This window comes from Chiloscyllium punctatum, chromosome 27 (assembly GCF_047496795.1).
Source record: "Chiloscyllium punctatum isolate Juve2018m chromosome 27, sChiPun1.3, whole genome shotgun sequence".
Taxonomy (NCBI): domain Eukaryota; kingdom Metazoa; phylum Chordata; class Chondrichthyes; order Orectolobiformes; family Hemiscylliidae; genus Chiloscyllium; species Chiloscyllium punctatum.
In genome coordinates, this window is record NC_092765.1 from 50036205 (window position 1) to 50055339 (window position 19135).

Consider the following 19135-nt stretch of genomic DNA (forward strand, 5'->3'; position numbering starts at 1 on the left):
GTCAATACGCCACGTATTCCCAGAAGCTATCAGTACTGACCTTGAGCCAATACACCACGTATTCCCAGTAGCTATCAGCACCGACCTATAGTCAATACACCAGTTATTCCCAGTAGCTATCAACACCGACCTATAGTCAATACACCACATATTCCCAGTAGCTATCAGCACTGACCTCTCGTCAATACACCACGTATTCCCAGAAGCTATCAGCACTGACCTATAGTCAATACACCACGTATTCCCAGTAGCTATCAACACCGACCTATAGTCAATACACCATGTATTCCCAGTAGCTATCAACACCGACCTATAGTCAATACACCACGTATTCCCAGTAGCTATCAGCATCGACCTATTCTCAATACACCACGTATTCCCAGTAACTATCAGCACTGACCTATAGTCAATACACCACATATTCCCAGTAACTATCAGCACTGACCTATAGTCAATACACCACATATTCCCAGTAGCTATCAGCATTGACCTATAGTCAATACACCACGTATTCCCAGTAGCTATCAGCACCGACCTATAGTCAATACACCACGTATTCCCAGTAGCTATCAGCACTGACCTATAGTCAATATACCACGTATTCCCAGTAGCTATCAGCACTGACCTATAGTCAATACACCATGTATTCCCAGTAGCTATCAACACCGACCTATAGTCAATACACCACGTATTCCAAGTAGCTATCAGCACTGACCTATAGTCAATACACCATGTATTCCCAGTAGCTATCAACACCGACCTATAGTCAATACACCACGTATTCCCAGTCACTATCAGCACTGACCTATAGTCAATACACCACATATTCCCAGTAGCTATCAACACCGACCTATAGTCAATACACCACGTATTCCCAGTAGCTATCAACACTGACCTATAGTCAATACACCACGTATTCCCAGTAGCTATCAACACCGACCTAAAGTCAATACACCACATATTCCCAGTAGCTATCAGCACTGACCTATAGTCAATACACCACGTATTCCCAGTAGCTATCAGCACCGACCTATAGTCAATACACCACGTATTCCCAGTAGCTATCAGCACCGACCTATAGTCAATACACCACGTATTCCCAGTAGCTATCAACACCGACCTATAGTCAATACACCACGTATTCCCAGTCGCTATCAGCACCGACCTATAGTCAATACACCACGTATTCCCAGTCGCTATCAGCACCGACCTATAGTCAATACACCACGTATTCCCAGGAGCTATCAGCACTGACCTTGAGTCAATACACCACGTATTCCCAGTCGCTATCAGCACTGAACTATAGTCAATACACCACGTATTCCCAGGAGCTATCAGCACTGACTTATAGTCAATACACCACGTATTCCCAGGAGCTATCAGCACTGACTTATAGTCAATACACCACGTATTCCCAGGAGCTATCAGCACTGACTTATAGTCAATACACCACGTATTCCCAGTCGCTATCAGCACCGAACTATAGTGAATGCACCACGTATTCCCAGGAGCCATCAGCACTGACCTATAGTCAATACATCACGTATTCCCAGTCGCTATCAGCACCGACCTATAGTCAATACACCACGTATTCCCAGGAGCTATCAGCACTGACCTATAGTCAATACACCACGTATTCCCAGTCGCTATCAGCACCGAACTATAGTCAATACACCACGTATTCCCAGGAGCTATCAGCACTGACTTATAGTCAATACACCACGTATTCCCAGGAGCTATCAGCACCGAACTATAGTGAATGCACCACCTATTCCCAGGAGCTATCAGCACTGACTTATAGTCAATACACCACGTATTCCCAGTCGCTATCAGCACCGAACTATAGTGAATGCACCCCGTATTCCCAGGAGCTATCAGCACCGACCTATAGTCAATACACCACGTATTCCCAGGAGCTATCAGCACTGACTTATCGTCAATACACCACGTATTCCCAGGAGCTATCAGCACCGAACTATAGTGAATGCACCACCTATTCCCAGGAGCTATCAGCACTGACTTATAGTCAATACACCACGTATTCCCAGTCGCTATCAGCACCGAACTATAGTGAATGCACCACGTATTCCCAGGAGCTATCAGCACTGACCTATAGTCAATACACCACATATTCCCAGTCGCTATCAGCACCGACCTATAGTCAATACACCACGTATTCCCAGGAGCTATCAGCACTGACCTATAGTCAATACACCACGTATTCCCAGGAGCTATCAGCACCGACCTATAGTCAATACACCACGTATTCCCAGTCGCTATCAGCACCGAACTATAGTGAATGCACCACGTATTCCCAGGAGCTATCAGCACCGACCTATAGTCAATACACCACGTATTCCCAGGAGCTATCAGCACTGACTTATCGTCAATACACCACGTATTCCCAGGAGCTATCAGCACCGAACTATAGTGAATGCACCACCTATTCCCAGGAGCTATCAGCACTGACTTATAGTCAATACACCACGTATTCCCAGTCGCTATCAGCACCGAACTATAGTGAATGCACCACGTATTCCCAGGAGCTATCAGCACTGACCTATAGTCAATACACCACATATTCCCAGTCGCTATCAGCACCGACCTATAGTCAATACACCACGTATTCCCAGGAGCTATCAGCACTGACCTATAGTCAATACACCACGTATTCCCAGGAGCTATCAGCACTGACCTATAGTCAATACACCACGTATTCCCAGGAGCTATCAGCACCGACCTATAGTCAATACACCACGTATTCCCAGGAGCTATCAGCACCGACCTATAGTCAATACACCACGTATTCCCAGGAGCTATCAGCACTGACCTATAGTCAATACACCACGTATTCCCAGGAGCTATCAGCACCGACCTATAGTCAATACACCACGTATTCCCAGGAGCTATCAGCACTGACCTATAGTCAATACACCACGTATTCCCAGTAGCTATCAGCACCGACCTATAGTCAATACACCACGTATTCCCAGGAGCTATCAGCACCGACCTATAGTCAATACACCACGTATTCCCAGGAGCTATCAGCACCGACCTATAGTCAATACACCACCTATTCCCAGGAGCTATCAGCACTGACCTGTAAGACCTTCCCCTGTGGGCCTTCATCGAACAATAAAGCTTGCTGGTAAACAGGGTCCATGGATTTCCTCGATAGCTTGGTTTTTCTCTTTGCTATACACACACCATTCTCCAGCAGGTACACCTTAATGTATGGAGCTGAAATACACAAGGTACAACTTGTAAACTGTGGGGCACCAGAAAAAACCCAACAGCGAACATAAAGGTGTTGAAACATTGTGATGATTCATGCATTTCAGAAAGTTTAATAAACTTGTTTTTACATAAGCAGCATCTGTAACTTTCGGGCAACCAGCGCAATTTACAGCTGATTAGCTACTTTACAATGTTGGCATGTTCAAAACACAATAAGCAAGCTCCCATGACAGGTGGCCCCAGGAAATCTGGATGCTCATGGAAAGACTAATTGGCCCAGACACTGGGATGAATTCATCCGATCCACATCAAAAGGTGCTGAGGGATTCATTACGTCCACGCTACAAGCAAAACAGGAATACAGTTTAACACCTAATCTGAAAGATTGGCACCTTTGACAGTGTAGCACACTCTGAGACCAACAGCCCAAACTGGTGCCTGCTTGGCTCTGTGTCCAGTTGGAGGCGATATGCCTTGAAATAACCTCGTAACTCGTGCCAAGCGATCGGTAGCACATGCACAGCTGACACCCCCATGAGAAGACACTCTGCATTTTGAGGGAGTTGTGAAATCAGTATCAAAATAAACTAGAGGCTTGCGACTCTGTTGATCTCATGGGGCTAGCATAGAAGAAAAGAATGAACACTGGCACCATCCAGTCCTTCCGAGAGTAAAGGTGAAAAGGATCAGTGCAGGCCAGTGGTCAGACCAGCTCAGACCAAGTCAATCAGCTGTCTGGTCAGTGGGTACCACTCAGGCCTGAGTCAGAGACAGTGAGTTCAAGTGACAAGGTGAACACTTTATTCTAGCACTGAGATGCAGTGAAAAAATAAAAAATATAAATAGAAACAATCGGCCCTTCAAGACCACTAAACCATTCAACTATGCTTCACCACAGCTGATCATCCAACTCAGTACCTTGGTCCCACTGTTGTCCCTTTAGCCCTGAGAACTCTATCTAACTCCTTCTTGAAAACGTTCAACATTTTGGCCTCAGCTTCTTTCTATTGTAGCTAATTTCAGTGATAGTTCATGGCTTCCTACCCTCTGGGTGAAGACATTTCTCTTCATCTCAGTCTTAAATGGTCTACTTAAACTGTAACCCCTGGTTCTGAGCTCCCTAGTCATCAGGAACATCTTCCTGCGATGACCCTGTGAGAATGTTATAGGTTTTTAATGAGACCTCATTCTTCTAAAGCCCAGTGAATGTAGTCCTGAGCAATCCAGTGCCTCCTTATACATTAGCCTGCCATCCCAGGAATCAGTCTGGTAAACCTTCGCTGCACTCCCTCTGTAGCCAGAACATCCCTCCTCAGATTAGAAAACCCAAATTGTACATAATATTCAAAGGGTGGTCTCACTAAGACCCCGTATAATTCCAGCAAGGTATCCCTGCTCCAGTATTCAAATCCTAAACAAGGCCAGTTTATTCTGTGTTTTCCTGCTGGGGTGGTCTATTTTGCCGTGATTGAGCTAATGTACAACAAGAAACGGGAAGATTAAGACACAACTATTGATTATGGATCTTCATTTTAACAGTTTACGTTTGAGGCAATCCGAGACTGAGCTGTTCACTGTGAAACGGAGCAGCTGGAACTGAGGAACCACCTCGATCCTTATACTTCCCTGGCCCACAGCAAATGGAAAGGGAGTTGGAATCTTTGCAAGGGCTAAAGTGTACGGGGAATGGTGATGCTGGGATGCCCTCTGGTGGTGATAAGATTGGGCCTAGTGACTGTAAAGTAGGTCAAAAGTGACGGGTTTTTTAAAAAATCAAATGAACCGTGAACAATTTGAGCACTGCTAAACCTTCACTTAAAGGCAGAGTAACTCAAAATATTCACAGTACTGCAGTAAATTAAATTACTAAAGACACCTCCTCAGATACGAGTATTTAAACAACGTCATATGGACTTGCTCATGGGTAGTGTGAACCACTACTGTAATGATTCATTCCTGTGATGGCTTCCTGTGATGGTGATTATTTTCCAGAGTTCAATAGAATCGGGGTTGGTTCCTGAGGATTGGAGGGCGGCTAATGTTGTGCCACTTTTTAAGAAGGGTGGGCGGGAGAAAGCAGGAAATTATAGACCAGTTAGTCTGACCTCAGTGGTGGGAAAGATGCTGGAGTCTATTATAAAGGATGAAATTACGGCACATCTGGATAATAGTAACAGGATAGGACAGAGTCAGCATGGATTTATGAAGGGGAAATCATGCTTGACTAATCTTCTTGAATTTTTTGAGGATGTAACTCGGAAGATGGACGAGGGAGATCCAGTGGATGTAGTGTACCTGGACTTTCAGAAAGCTTTTGATAAAGTCCCACACAAGAGGTTAGTGAGTAAAATTAGGGTGCACGGGATTGGGGGCAAAGTACTAGATTGGATAGAGAATTGGTTGGCTAACAGGAAACAAAGGGTAGTGATTAACGGCTCCATTTCGAAATGGCAGGCAGTGACCAGTGGGGTACCGCAGGGATCCGTGCTGGGACCGCAGCTTTTTACAATATATGTAAATGATATAGAAGATGGTATCAGCAATAACATTAGCAAATTTGCTGATGACACAAAGCTAGGTGGTAGGGTGAAATGTGATGAGGATGTTAGGGGATTACAGGGTGACCTGGACAAGTTAGGTGAGTGGGCAGATGCATGGCAGATGCAGTTTAATGTGGATAAATGTCTGGTTATCCACTTTGGTGGCAAGAACAGGAAGGCAGATTACTACCTCAATGGTATCAAATTAGGTAAAGGGGCTGTTCAGAGAGATCTGGGTGTTCTTGTCCACCAGTCAATGAAGGCAAGCATGCAGGTACAGCAGGTCGTGAAGAAGGCTAATAGCATGCTGGCCTTCATAACAAGAGGGATTGAGTATAGAAGCAAAGAGGTGCTTCTGCAGCTGTACAGGGCCCTGGTGAGACCACACCTGGAGTACTGTGTACAGTTCTGGTCTCCAAATTTGAGGAAAGACATTCTGGCTATTGAGGGAGTGCAGCGTAGGTTCACGAGGTCAATTCCTGGAATGGCAGGATTGCCTTACACGGAAAGACTGAAGCGACTGGGCTTGTATACCCTTGAGTTTAGAAGACTGAGAGGGGATCTGATTGAAACGTATAGGCTTATGAAAGGACTGGACACTCTGGCAGGAGGGAACATATTTCCGTTGATGGGGGAGTGCCGAACCAGAGGACACAACTTAAAAATACGGGGTAGACCATTTAGGACAGAGATGAGGAGAAACTACTTCACACAGAGAGTGGTGGCTGTGTGGAATGCTCTGCCCCAGAGGGCAGTGGAGGCCCAGTCTCTGGATTCTTTTAAGAAAGAATTGGATAGAGCTCTTAAAGATAGTGGAGTCAAGGGGTATGGAGATAAGGCTGGAACAGGATACTAATTAGGAATGATCAGCCATGATCATATTGAATGGCGGTGCAGGCTCGAAGGGCAGAATGGCCTACTCCTGCATCTATTGTCTATTGTCTATTGTCTATTGTCTATTGTTTATTGTCTAAATGTTTACTCAACCTACTCATGAAAGGTGACTACTGCCATTGGGAGCGGGTGTTCTAAATAGACATCAAAAATAGTTCCAGTGAGGTGTGCTTCAACAAACTGACAGTTAAATTCTCGGTTCCTGCCTGAGGCAGTTGGTCAGCATCAGGTTTTAGATTTTCCTCCTATGCAATTTCAAAAGTGTGAGTAGTTCATTGGCTGATTCCTTGCTTGTTCCGTTAATATTTGAACCAATTGGTATTAATATTCTTTGTAACCATGACATTTTTCAATTTGATATCCCCAGTTGTAGTGTTTTAAGTTAACATTCTGGAAAGTGACAACAGACAGCCACTGTGTTCATTGAAGCTCTCCAGATATTAATCTGCATCTCTATCGGATGTACAACAGTAATTGTCACTTCTCTTCTTTACAGAGCAGCAAGTGAGTCCTTTCAGCATCCTGGACTATATTTATCTCTCAAGCAACTGCTAAAACAGATGACATGATTATGAATACATTGTTTTTTGAGATGGTTCAGAAATGCCTCACTGATTCTGGAGCATGATGACCCACTGTAAATACGTAAATGTCTTTCTCAGTTAGTGCACTCAAAACACTGAACAAAATCCAGGGAATGCTGAGCATAAGAACATGACAGAGGAAAGCAAATAGATATGTAAGCAGTGTGCCAGTGTCTCTGTCCTAGAGAAGAGCAGTGCTGTCATCACCAGAGAGAATCACAGAAACCTAAAGTCCAGACGGAGGTCATTGAACCCTCACACCTGTGCCTGCTCTTTGAAACAGTGGAGCTAATTATGGGATAGCGATTTTTGAGAAGACTTGGTAAGTCTGTAAGTTAGCTCACTGAGCTGGAAGGTTTGTTTTCAGACGTTTCGTCACCATACTAGGTAACATCATCAGTGAGAGAGTCCGGTGAAGCACTGCACTGGAGACTCTTACTGATGATGTTACCTCGTACGGTGACAAAACATCTGAAAACAAACCTTCAAGTTCAGGAAGCTAACTTACAGGCTAATAATTATGGGATATTGGTCCAATGTGTTTCTTTAGGATTCAGTACAATGGGTGTGAATGGGATGGGGTTTGATCCATTGGGATTCTGTACAATGGGTGTGAATGGGATGGGGTTTGATCCATTGGGATTCAGTACAATGGGTGTGAATGGGATGGGGTTTGATCCATTCTAATTCTGTATCGTGGATGTGGATGGGAAGGGGTTTGATCTATCAGGAATCAATATAATAGGCCTGAAAGTAGGTTCTTTGTTGACTCCTGTGATGGTAGTTGGGAATTGCCTTGCTCATGTTGAGCAGACAATGTTAGTTACTGATAATCAGTGATACATCTGACAAAAGACATTTTCCTTTTAAGGAGAGGATTGCTGGCCTCATTGCATATACAGAATGGGATAACCTACTCAGAGTGATACCTTTTCACACTGCCAGTTAGTATAGAATGATGCACTACATATTAGACCCAGGTCTCTGTTAAAATGAGGTAATAATATATATATTTCACTTCAAACAGTAGTGAGTAACTCTTTCTGAGCACTGACCTGGCAGAGCTTTCGTACCAGGCTTTGGGGTCAGTCCCCTGGCTTGAATAATCTCCACCTCCAGCTGTCCACTTCGGTCAGCCATCCCAATGTGAATATCACCTGCATTGCAGACAGATACATTGATTAGATCACAACGTACGCATCAATGAGTGTGGAAACCAACTCTAAATCCCTCAATTAGGTTCCAGTCTGTAACTCATTCCTGGGAATCGTCCTGAACCCCTGGATTAGATTCTAATTTGTAACTCACTCCCAAGCAAATGTTATTCTATTTATTATAATCTATCCCTGAACCCCTCAATGAGATTCCAGTCTGTAACTCAATCCTGGGAATCCCTTATTCTAAATATAAACCCTCTGAAACTCTCGATTAGATCCCAGTCTGTAACTCACCCCCAGGAATCCATTAGCCCATAACCCCTGAACCCACCAATTAGATTCCAGTTTGTAATTTACTGTCAGAAATCTGTTAATTATATATAAATCCCCTGAGCCCCTTGCTTAGATTCCAATTTGTAACTCGCTCTCAGGTAACTGTTATTCTATTTATAATCTATCCCTGACACCTTCAATTAGATTCCAGTCTGTAATCACTCCCGGGAATTTGTTATTCTATGTATAGATCTTTCAATTAGATTCCAGTCTGTAAACCACTCCTGGTATTATTCTATATATATATAAACTCCTCGATTAGATTCCAGTCTGTAACTCACTCCTGGATCTGTTATTCTACATACAAACCTTTCAATTAGATTCCAATCTGTAACTCACTCCTGGGGATCTGTTATTCTATATATAAACCTCTCAATTAATTCCAGTCTGTAAATCACTCTCAGGTAACTGTTAATCTATATATAAATCTATCAATTAGATTCCAGTCTGTAACTCACTCCCGGGGATCTGTCATTCTATATGTAAACCTCTCAATTAGATTCCAATCTGTAACTCACTCCCGGGGATCTGTCATTCTATATGTAAACCTCTCAATTAGATTCCAATCTGTAACTCACTCCCAGGGATCTATTATTCTATATGTAAACCTCTCAATTAGATTCCAATCTGTAACTCACTCCCAGTGATTGGTTACTCTATATATAAACTTCTCAATTAGATTCCAGTCTGTAACTCACTCCAGGGGATCTGTTATTCTATGTATAAACCCCTCAATTAAGTTCCAGTGTATACTAGGTATCATTAATCTGTATGGAAATCACCTTGAACTGACTGAATGCTTAGATTTCAATCCTGAACTCACTCTTAGGTAATCTATTCTATTTATAAATAAGCTGATGTTTCAATTGGACATCAATGGTTTATTAAAATGGTAATTCTAGAGATGTTCCAGGTGTGGGTCAAATTCCTGCAGCTGACCTGTACTTATTTGAAAATTGCATCATTATACGTGAATACGTCTACCATTTGTTGATCTCTTTCAATATGTTTGCTTTTGTTCTCACTTTCAGGAACTGCCTGGTTTTTAACCTCAACCCTCTGACCTCCCTCACTGTTGTTCTCAATCTCCTTTGATGTGCCTCATCCGGTGCTTATAAACCCTTTCTAGATTCGAACATTCTCAAACTTTCCTCAAATAATGTCACACACGCTATAATTTTTGGATCTCCTCATTCAAGTGCTCGAGTAAAAATTGCTCTTTTTTGTTTTATTTGATTCTTAACCCACTTTATCTTTTTAATTCTGGATAGGCCGTGACTGCAGTACTGTGTCCAACCTTCAGCATGGGAAGGATGATAAGGCCTTGGAGAAGCCAGGGATTTTATTGGGATTGTTCCAGGGATGAGAGGTTTCAGTTGTTTGGAGAAACTGGGATTGTTCTCCTTAGAGAAGGGAAGATTTTATAGAGATGTTTAGAACCATGAAGAACAAATAAAGGAAATTATCTTTTCCCATTGACACACATGCCACTAACTAAAGTAATGTGCAAAGAAAGCAAGGGTGATGTGAGAAAACACGTTTTTCACACAACAAGTAGTGACACTGCCTTGAAGTGATATGGAGGCAGATTCAACTGAGCCATTCACGAGGGAATTGGATGGTTATTTGGATAGAAATGGTATGCAGGAGATTGGCTTTATGTAATAGAACCAGTCCAGAACAATGGGCTGAATGGCCTCCTTTGCAGCATAACAGTTCTGTTATTCTGTGACATCACAGATTGTAGAGGAAAATAGAAGCTCATAGCGTGGGAGATAACATATTGGCTTGGACAGAAAGTTGGCTCTCTGACTGAAAACAGAAGGTATGTAAGATGCAGGGGAGCGAAGGTATTGTGGCTAAATAAGCAGATGACACCAAGTGGGTTTGGAAGTCTGCTAAGAGGAAAAGTCATCTGTGAACCTGATTTCAATTGCACTTTGAGATCATAAGGACAGAGTAAGACATAGGAACAGAGGCAGACCATTCAGCCCATCAGGTTTGCTCCACCATTCAATGAGGTCATGCCTGATCTGAAGATCATCCTCAATTCCACTTGCTTGCCTTTTCTCCATAAACTTCAATTAGAGACACAGAGTCATAGAGATGGAGAGCATGGAAACAGACCCTTCGGTCCAACCCAACCATGCCGACCAGATATCCCAACCCAATCTAGTCCCACCTGCCTGCACCTGGCCCATATCCCTCCAAACCCTTCCTATTCATATACCCATCCAAATGCCTTTTAAATGTTGCAATTGTACCAGCCTCCACCACTTCCTCTGGCAGCTCATTCCATACACGTACCACCCTCTGCATGAAAAAGTTGCCCCTTAGGTCTCTTTTATATCTTTCCCCTCTCACCCTAAACCTATGCCCTCTCGTACTGGACTCCCCCAGCCCAGGGAAAAGACTTTGTCTATTTATCCTATCCATGCCCCTTATAATTTTGTAAACCTCTATAACGTCACCCCTCAGCCTCCGATGCTCCAGGGAAAACAGCCCCAGCCTGTTCAGCCTCTCCCTATAGCTCAAATCCTTCAACCCTGGCAACATCCTTGTAAATCTTTTCTGAACCCTTTCAAGTTTCACGACATCTTTCCAATAGTATGGAGACCAGAGTTGCACGCAATATTCCAACAGTGGCCTGACCAATGTCCTGTACAGCCACAACATGACCTTCCAACTCCTGTACTCCATATCCTGACTAATAAAGGAAAGGTTTGCTGTCAAGGTCTGCCATCAGTCAGTCCTCTGAATAACAGTTCCACCTACCACAGGGGCTTCATCATCCTCATCCTCGGCTGCCTCTAATGCTGCCTCTTTCTCCTTCTCCTTTGCAAGGCTCTTCCAGGTCACATGATCATCTACCATTCGCATTCCTCCACCTTTATTCCCCTTACTGATTAAAAATCTGTCTCTCATACATGGATGTAGATAGTGAGCCCGCCTTGACTGTCCTCGGTGGTAAGGAATTCCACAGAATCACTAGTGTCTGAGTGAAGAAATTCCGCCTCCTCTCTGTCTTAAGATGGTGACCTCTTATTGTGAGTTTATGCCCTCTTGTTCGAGATTCTCCCGAAAGCAAACAACTTTACTGCATCTACCTTATCAATTCCCCTAAAACTCTTATGTGTTTCAATAAGTTTGCTTCTTATTTTTCGAAATTCCAATGAATACAGGCCCTAAGTAATCAACTTCTCCTCATAAGACAATCCCTCCATAACTGGGAGCAGCCTGGTGAACCTTCTCTGGGCTGTCTCCAATCCCAGTACATGTTTCCTTCGATAATTGGGCCAAACTTGTTTACATTATGCTGGATGTAGTCTGACTAATGTGTTATTGGGGAAAATAAAAGCTCATAGTGTGGGGGATAACATAATGACTTCGACAGAAAGTTGACTGTAGTTTTACCAGGGCTTCCCAATTTTTATTCTCCACTCCCTTTGAAATAAAAACCAACACTGCATTTGCCAACCTTATCACCCGCTGGACTTGGATGCCAGTGTTCTGTAATTCATGGATGTGGACTCCCAATACCTTCTGTACTGCAGCTTTCTGCAGTCTTTCCACATTTAAGTAATATTCAGTTCCTCTATTCTTCCTGCCAAAGTGTATAATCTCACAAGTGCCCACATTATATTCCATCTGCCAGGTTTTTGTCCACCCCCCGAACCTGTCTATATCCTTCTGCAGTCTCTGCATAATCCTTACCACTTCCTATACATTTTAATATGTTGAAATTAACTATGGACCCAAAGTGGCACTCTACTACTTACAGGTTACCAACTTCAAAATACCTCCTTTATCCCAATTCCCTGTCTTCTATTAATTAGCCAATCCTCTAACCACGCTAATATACTAACCCCAGCACTATGACCTCTTTTTTTATTAAATAGTTTAATGTGTGGCACCTTATCAACTGCATTTTTAAAAAGCTGCACTTCCTGACAGCAATGTGTGCTATGCATCACGTAAATTCACAATGTGCCTTTAAACGGGTTTTGGGACCTGGGGCATGCAGATGGGCAATTTGGGGAATACGGCCTCAAGAGATTTGTCCTCACTGCCTATCTGCATCCTCACCCTGTCAGTCCCATACCCTCATTCTCCCTCTCCACCTATCACCCTCACTACCCCCACATCCTCACTCCTCACACTCTCATCCTCCATCCCGTGCCCTCATTCTTACCTGCCCTCTCACTTTCCCCTTCCTCACTACCCCTTCCATCCTGAATCTTCACTCTCCCTATCTCCTCAATCCCCCACTCTATTCCACATGTTCACTGTGTCCTCACACCAACCCCCCAACATCCTCAATCACCCACACACAGCCTCACTCCCCCTCCACCTCCCCATCCACCCCCCCCCCTCCCCAACCCCCCATTCTGTGTCTTCACTCCCCTCTGCAGCCTTCCAGTACCCACATTCTGCTCCTATAACTACTTGCTACTAACTGGGTTTTTCAATATATTCACTGATGTAACATATACCACAAAAAACTTACTACATGTTGAGTCAGATATCTGGAAGGTGACTGACCACTTTGTCCACTAATATATTTCAGACTTGCATATACAGACTGGGGGTGCTGTGCTAACTCAGATTTTACGTACATTACTGACATAATTGATTGAATTGTGGAATGACTGAGTATACAGAGAGAGTATACAGAGATGGTGAACTCTCATACTAAAGCATTACAAGTCATGTTGTTGTAGAGTTGTCTTAAAAATATCTTTCTAAGATCTGTGGAATAATTGAACAACCTGTAAAAGAGAAAGGTGAAAGATTCTGAGGAGAGGTGATGTGTGGGCATTGGCTAGAGGTAGGATTAATTTAAACCGAGTTATTCCATGGTCTCTCTTGCACTGCTCTCTTCTGTTCTGCACTCTGTCCCACTCCATGCTCTCTCTGTCTGTGCTCTCCCTCTCCATGCTCTCTCCCTCTCCCTCTCTCACACTCTCACCCTCTATGCTCTCCTACTCTGCTCTCTCCTGCCCCTCTCTCTCCTCCTCCAAGGATTGTATTTAAGCCAACCCATGAGCTTCAACTCCAATGAGGGACTTTATTAAACAGCTCCACTGAAGTAACAGCCAGAGACACCCTGCTATGTTTCACCTCGTTATCTCATCAAAAAAATACACAGATCTTCTGGTCGCAAAGCAGAGTGCAGTAATATGCCCTCACAGGTTGCTGGGAGAAAGTGAGGACAGCAGATGCTGGAGATCAGAGCTGAAAATGTGTTGCTGGAAAAGCGCAGCAGGTCAGGCAGCAGCCAAGGAGCAGGAGAATCGACGTTTCGGGCATGAGCCCTTCTTCAGGAATGAGGAGAGTGTGCCAAGCAGGCTAAGATAAAAGGTAGGGAGGAGGGACTTGGGGAGGGGCATTGGAAATGCGATAGGTGGAAGGAGGTCAAGGTGAAGGTGATAAGGTGAGGGTGATAGGCCGGAGAGGTCAGGAAGAAGATTGCAGGTTAGGAAAGTGGTGTTGAGTTCGAGGGTTGGGACTGAGACGAGGTGGGGGGAGGGGAAATGAGGAAACTGGAGAAATCTGAGTTCATCCCTTGTGGTTGGAGGGTTCCTAGGCAGAAGACGAGGCGCTCTTCCTCCAGCCGTCGTGTTGCTATGGTCTGGCGATGGAGGAGTCCAAGGACCTGCATGTCCTTGGTGGATTGGGAGGGGGAGTTGAAGTGTTGAGCCACGGGGTGGTTGGGTTGGTTGGTCCGGGTGTCCCAGAGGTGTTCTCTGAAACGTTCCGCAAGTAGGCAGCCTGTCTCCCCAATGTAGAGGAGGCCACATCGGGTGCAGCGGATGCAGTAAATGATGTGTGTGGAGGTGCAGGTGAATTTGTGGCGGATATGGAAGGGTCCCTTGAGGGCTTGGAGGAAAGAAAGGGGGGAGGTGTGGGCGCAAGTTTTGCATTTCTTGCAGTTGCAGGAGAAGGTGCTGGGAGTGGAGGTTGGGTTGGTGGGGGGTGTGGACCTGATGAGGGAGTCACGGAGGGAGTGGCCTTTCCGGAACGTTGATAGGGGAGGGGAGGGAAATATATCCCTGGTGGTGGGGTCTGTTTGGAGGTGGCGGAAATGACGACAGATGATACGATGTATATGGAGGTTGGTGGGGTGGTAGGTGAGGACCAGTGGGGTTCTGTCCTGGTGGCGATTGGAGGGGTGGGGCTCAAGGGCGGAGGAGTGGGAAGTGGAGGAAATGCATCGTTGATCACGTCTGGGGGGAAATTGCGGTCCTTGAAGAAAGAGGCCATCTGGGTTGTACGGTTTTGGAACTGATCCTCCTGGGAGCAGATGCGGCGGAGATGAAAGAATTCGGAATATGGGATGGCGTTCTTACAGGGGGCAGGGTGGGAGGAGGTGTAGTCTAGGTAGCTGTGGGAGTCAGTCGGTTTATAGTAAATGTCCGTGTTGATTCGGTCGTCCGAGATAGAAATGGAGAGCGCCTCATCTTCCGCCTAGGAACCCTCCAACTACAAGGGATGAACTCAGATTTCTCTAGTTTCCTCATTTCCCCTCCCCCCAACTTGTCTCAATCCTAACCCTCGAACTCAGCACCACCTTCCTAATCTTCTTCCTGACCTCTCCGCCCCCACCCCCACTCCGGCCTATCACCCTCACCTTAACCTCCTTCCACCTATCGCCCCTCCCCCAAGTCCCTCCTCCCTACCCTTTATCTTAGCCTGCTTGGCACACTCTCCTCATCCCTGAAAAAGGGCTCATGTCCGAAACGTCGATTCTCCTGCTCCTTGGATGCTGCCTGACCTGCTGCGCTTTACCAGCAACACATTTTCACCTCACAGGTTGCTTTCAGGATCCTTCAGAAGCTGCAATACAGTGACTCCATGAGAATTGCTCCAGACGTTTAACCTTCTGATCAGCAATTAACCAGCATCTGGAACTGATTGAAAAAGTCTCCGATTCAAATCAGAGGTTCTGAAGCATGGCGACTCAGTGGTTAGCACTGCTGCCTCACAGCGCCAGGACCTGGGTTTGATTCCAACCTCGAGTGAATGTCTGTGTGGAGTTTGTACATTCTTCTCGTGTCTGTGTGAATTTCCTCTGGGTGCTCTAGTTTCCTCCCACAATCCAAAGATGTGCAGGTTAGGTGGATTGGCCATGCTAAATTGTCCATAGTGTACAGGGATGTGTAGATTAAGTACATTCGGCAGGGGTAAAAAAAGGGTAGGGAAATGGGTCTGGGTGGGATACTCTTCGGAGGGTTGGTGTGGACTTGTTGGGCTGAAGGGCCTTGTTGGGATTCTATATGCTCAATGAAGAGTAGTGATCCACTTTGACCTGGATCTTTACCTATGAATGGTTACAGGTTTATAACCTGTCTAACCTCCTGATTAACTGTAAAAGTGAGCCCCTCCAACAGCCCTACCTACCTCTCAGCATCACTCCCAAATGGCCTGATACAAGCCTCCCGCCACATCTCCTACAACCTAATTCATCCCACCTGGAAAACCCAGCACCCTCCCCAAAACCAGCATGGACTACCTCAACCATGGCTAGTCTCACTTGACCTGATATCTATCCCTAAACCAAGGCCCCTTCAGACTCAGCCTGACACATCTCTAATCTGACAGCCCCTTTGACATAATTCCCCCCTTAACTCCCAACTGCCCCCTCCCCAACTGCCAACTGACTCAAAATTTGCCTGGCCCAACACTTTGCCAACATTACCCCCATCATTAACCAAACCCCTCCTAAATGACCAAGTCTACCCACTCACCCACCCAATTCCCATTCCATCCCTTCACCCACTTACCTGCCATTGTGCCCCTCACCCGTCTACCTTACACACGTTCTGTGCCTATCAAAGAGGCTTTGGGTTTTTAAGCACTGGAATAAAGCTGCTGCTGCTGTACACAGGAGGTGTGGCTCGATCTCTCGCACTGATTGTGCTTTGCTGTTGAAGGCTGTCTGATCATGAGGCTCGAATTGGCTCGTTCATGATGCTCCGGGTTAGAGAGGGAAAACAAGAAAAGAGTGGCAATCCCACTCTGATTAGCCCTGACAGGAAAATTTAGTCCAATCAGATTTGTTAGGTTCTCTCTGATGAAGTGGAATGCTTCAAGGTCCTCCATCTCCCAATCCTTCATTTCTCTCGCTGTTTCCTCTCAACTGATGTGGGGTTAACTAGTTACTACATTAACTGGTTTGATATTTCCTATGCTTCCTTTGTAGACAGACATTTGCAATCAAAAGGATGATTTCTAAATGGAGAGAACCTCTAGTTCCACACAGCTCGTCGGATGGATTGGGAACTCCAGCTGGAGGTGGACAGATGGACAGTGAAGCCTCAATACTATCAGACATTGTTCTAACAAGTTGGTAGAATGGAGTAAGAACCTACCCATGGAAGGTGCTGCCAATGTTTGTCTCCCCACAAGCTGTGCAGGGCCAATTCCATCCAAAAAATCACTGAATTGGCCATCTGCTCCCAATCGTGCTGTGGGGAAAACCAAACTGCAAAAAACAAGAAACAATGATTAGAAACTGCTCCAAACAGTCCTGAGTATTCTTCATCAGACTGTATGCAGGAATTCTGGGTGCAGTCAGAACTTGATGACTGTTTTGGAGAGGAAAGGATTAGTGAGTGTTTACTGAACAGTTCACTCAGGTTTCACTCGTCAGTGACAGTGAAGGGACTGCAATATTGTTCTGATTCAGGATGGTATATGGTTGACAGGGGAACCTGAGTGCGGTGGTGGGCCCGTGCTGGCCAGTTTCTTTCGAGGTGGTAGGGGTCATGAGTTTGGAAGGAGCTGCCAAAGGATCTTTGGTGAGTTGCTGCAGTGCACCTTGTAATGTCACTGCCACTGTGCATCAGTGATGGAGGGGGTGAAGGCTGAACGTGGTGGATATGGTGCCAATCAAACAGCCTGCTTTGTCCTGGATAGTGTCAAGCCTATTGAACGTTGTTGGAGCCGGACCCATCCAGGAAAGTGGGAAGTATTCCATCACACTCCTGACTTGTGCCTTGTAGATGGTGGACAGGCTTTGGGGAGTCAGGAGGTGAGTTATTTGCAGCAGGATTCCCAGTCCTTCACATGCTGAGGCATTCACAGTATTTATATGGCTGGTCTAGTTCAGTTTCTAGTCCCCAGGATGTTGATAGTGGGGGATAAAGTGATGGCAATGCCATTGAATGTCAAGGGGAGATAGTTAGATTCTCTCTTGTTAGGGCTGGTCATTACCTGCCATGGCATGAATATTATTTGCCATTTATCAGCCTAATACAATTCTGCTGCTGCTGATGGCTCACAGTACTCCATGGATGCCCTTGAGTTGCTTGGTCTTGGTTGCTTGGTCATGGGCTTGAGTTGCTAGGTCTACTCAAAACCTTGAACATTTATTCCAGTGATAATATCACGCAACATGATGGTGAGTCTCCTCAATGTGAAGATGGGGCTCCACCCCCATAAGAACCATGAGGTTGTCATTCTTACTGAGACGGTCAAGGACAGATGCATCTATGGCAGGAAGATTAATGATGATTTGTTCAAACAGTTGTTTCCATCCCATTGGTTCCTTCAGCATCTGAAGCTGACCAAATCTTGTTAGCAATCCCCACCCCCCCCCTCCATGAGAGCCATCAGCCAATCAAAGGCTGGAATAGCCTCATTGCCAATATTGCACTGGATTGGTCATGGCTCTGGCTAATACTCACCAGGATTGGTTGCTAAATTTCCTGATTCAACGATTGACAGCAGGATTGGGGGTAGAAGAGAAATGGTTAGGGGTGAGGGGAATGGGGGGAAGGGGGTCAAAGACAGGGAGCGGCATGGTGGTTCAGTGGTTAGCACTGCTGCCTCACAGCGCCAGGACCTGAGTTCACTTCCAGCCTCAGGCGACTGTGTGGAGTTTGCATATTTTTCCCATGTCTGCGTGGGTTTCCTCTGGGTGCCTCCCACAATCCAAAGATGTGCAGGTTAGGTGAATTGGCCATGCTAAATTGCTCACAGTGTTCAGGGAAGTTTAAGCTAGGTGCAGGGCAGGGGAATGCTCTTCGGAGGATCGGTATGGACGTGTTGGGCCGAAGGGCCCGTTTCCACACTGTAGGAATTCTGTGAGACAAGCCTGGGGGTGACTTTAGTGGTTCCACCTCCCACACTGATGCCTTGATTGGGCACAGAGTGTCTGACAATGAGAAACTGCCTCTCCACCAACCCCTGGCACAGCCAACAGCTGGGCAGCATCTCAGAGACACAGGGAAGCTGTGCACCTCCCATTGAACCCTTGAGGCAGCACAAGATCAGGGTTAATCTGTAGCAACTGTTCATTCATAAGTCACATTGATAAGCCTTTCCCTTGATTGGTCCAGGAGGGTTTCCTCTCACTGTGGGAGTGTGGCTGAGCACTGCAGGATCT

At 45.5% G+C, this 19135-nt stretch overlaps 1 protein-coding gene across 3 annotated transcripts in view; it reads right to left on the reverse strand.

The window, feature by feature from the left end:
- rims3 (regulating synaptic membrane exocytosis 3) overlaps positions 1-19135 on the reverse strand; it is a 266178-nt gene that overhangs the window by 21666 nt on the left and 225377 nt on the right. For all 3 annotated transcript variants that reach the window (XM_072548628.1, XM_072548629.1, XM_072548627.1), the window contains exons 5-7: positions 17118-17230; positions 8311-8412; positions 3101-3240 (exon numbers count right to left, since the gene is read on the reverse strand). In XM_072548628.1, the coding sequence (XP_072404729.1) occupies positions 3101-3240; positions 8311-8412; positions 17118-17230 (355 nt within the window). The remainder of the gene's footprint in view (positions 1-3100; positions 3241-8310; positions 8413-17117; positions 17231-19135) is intronic.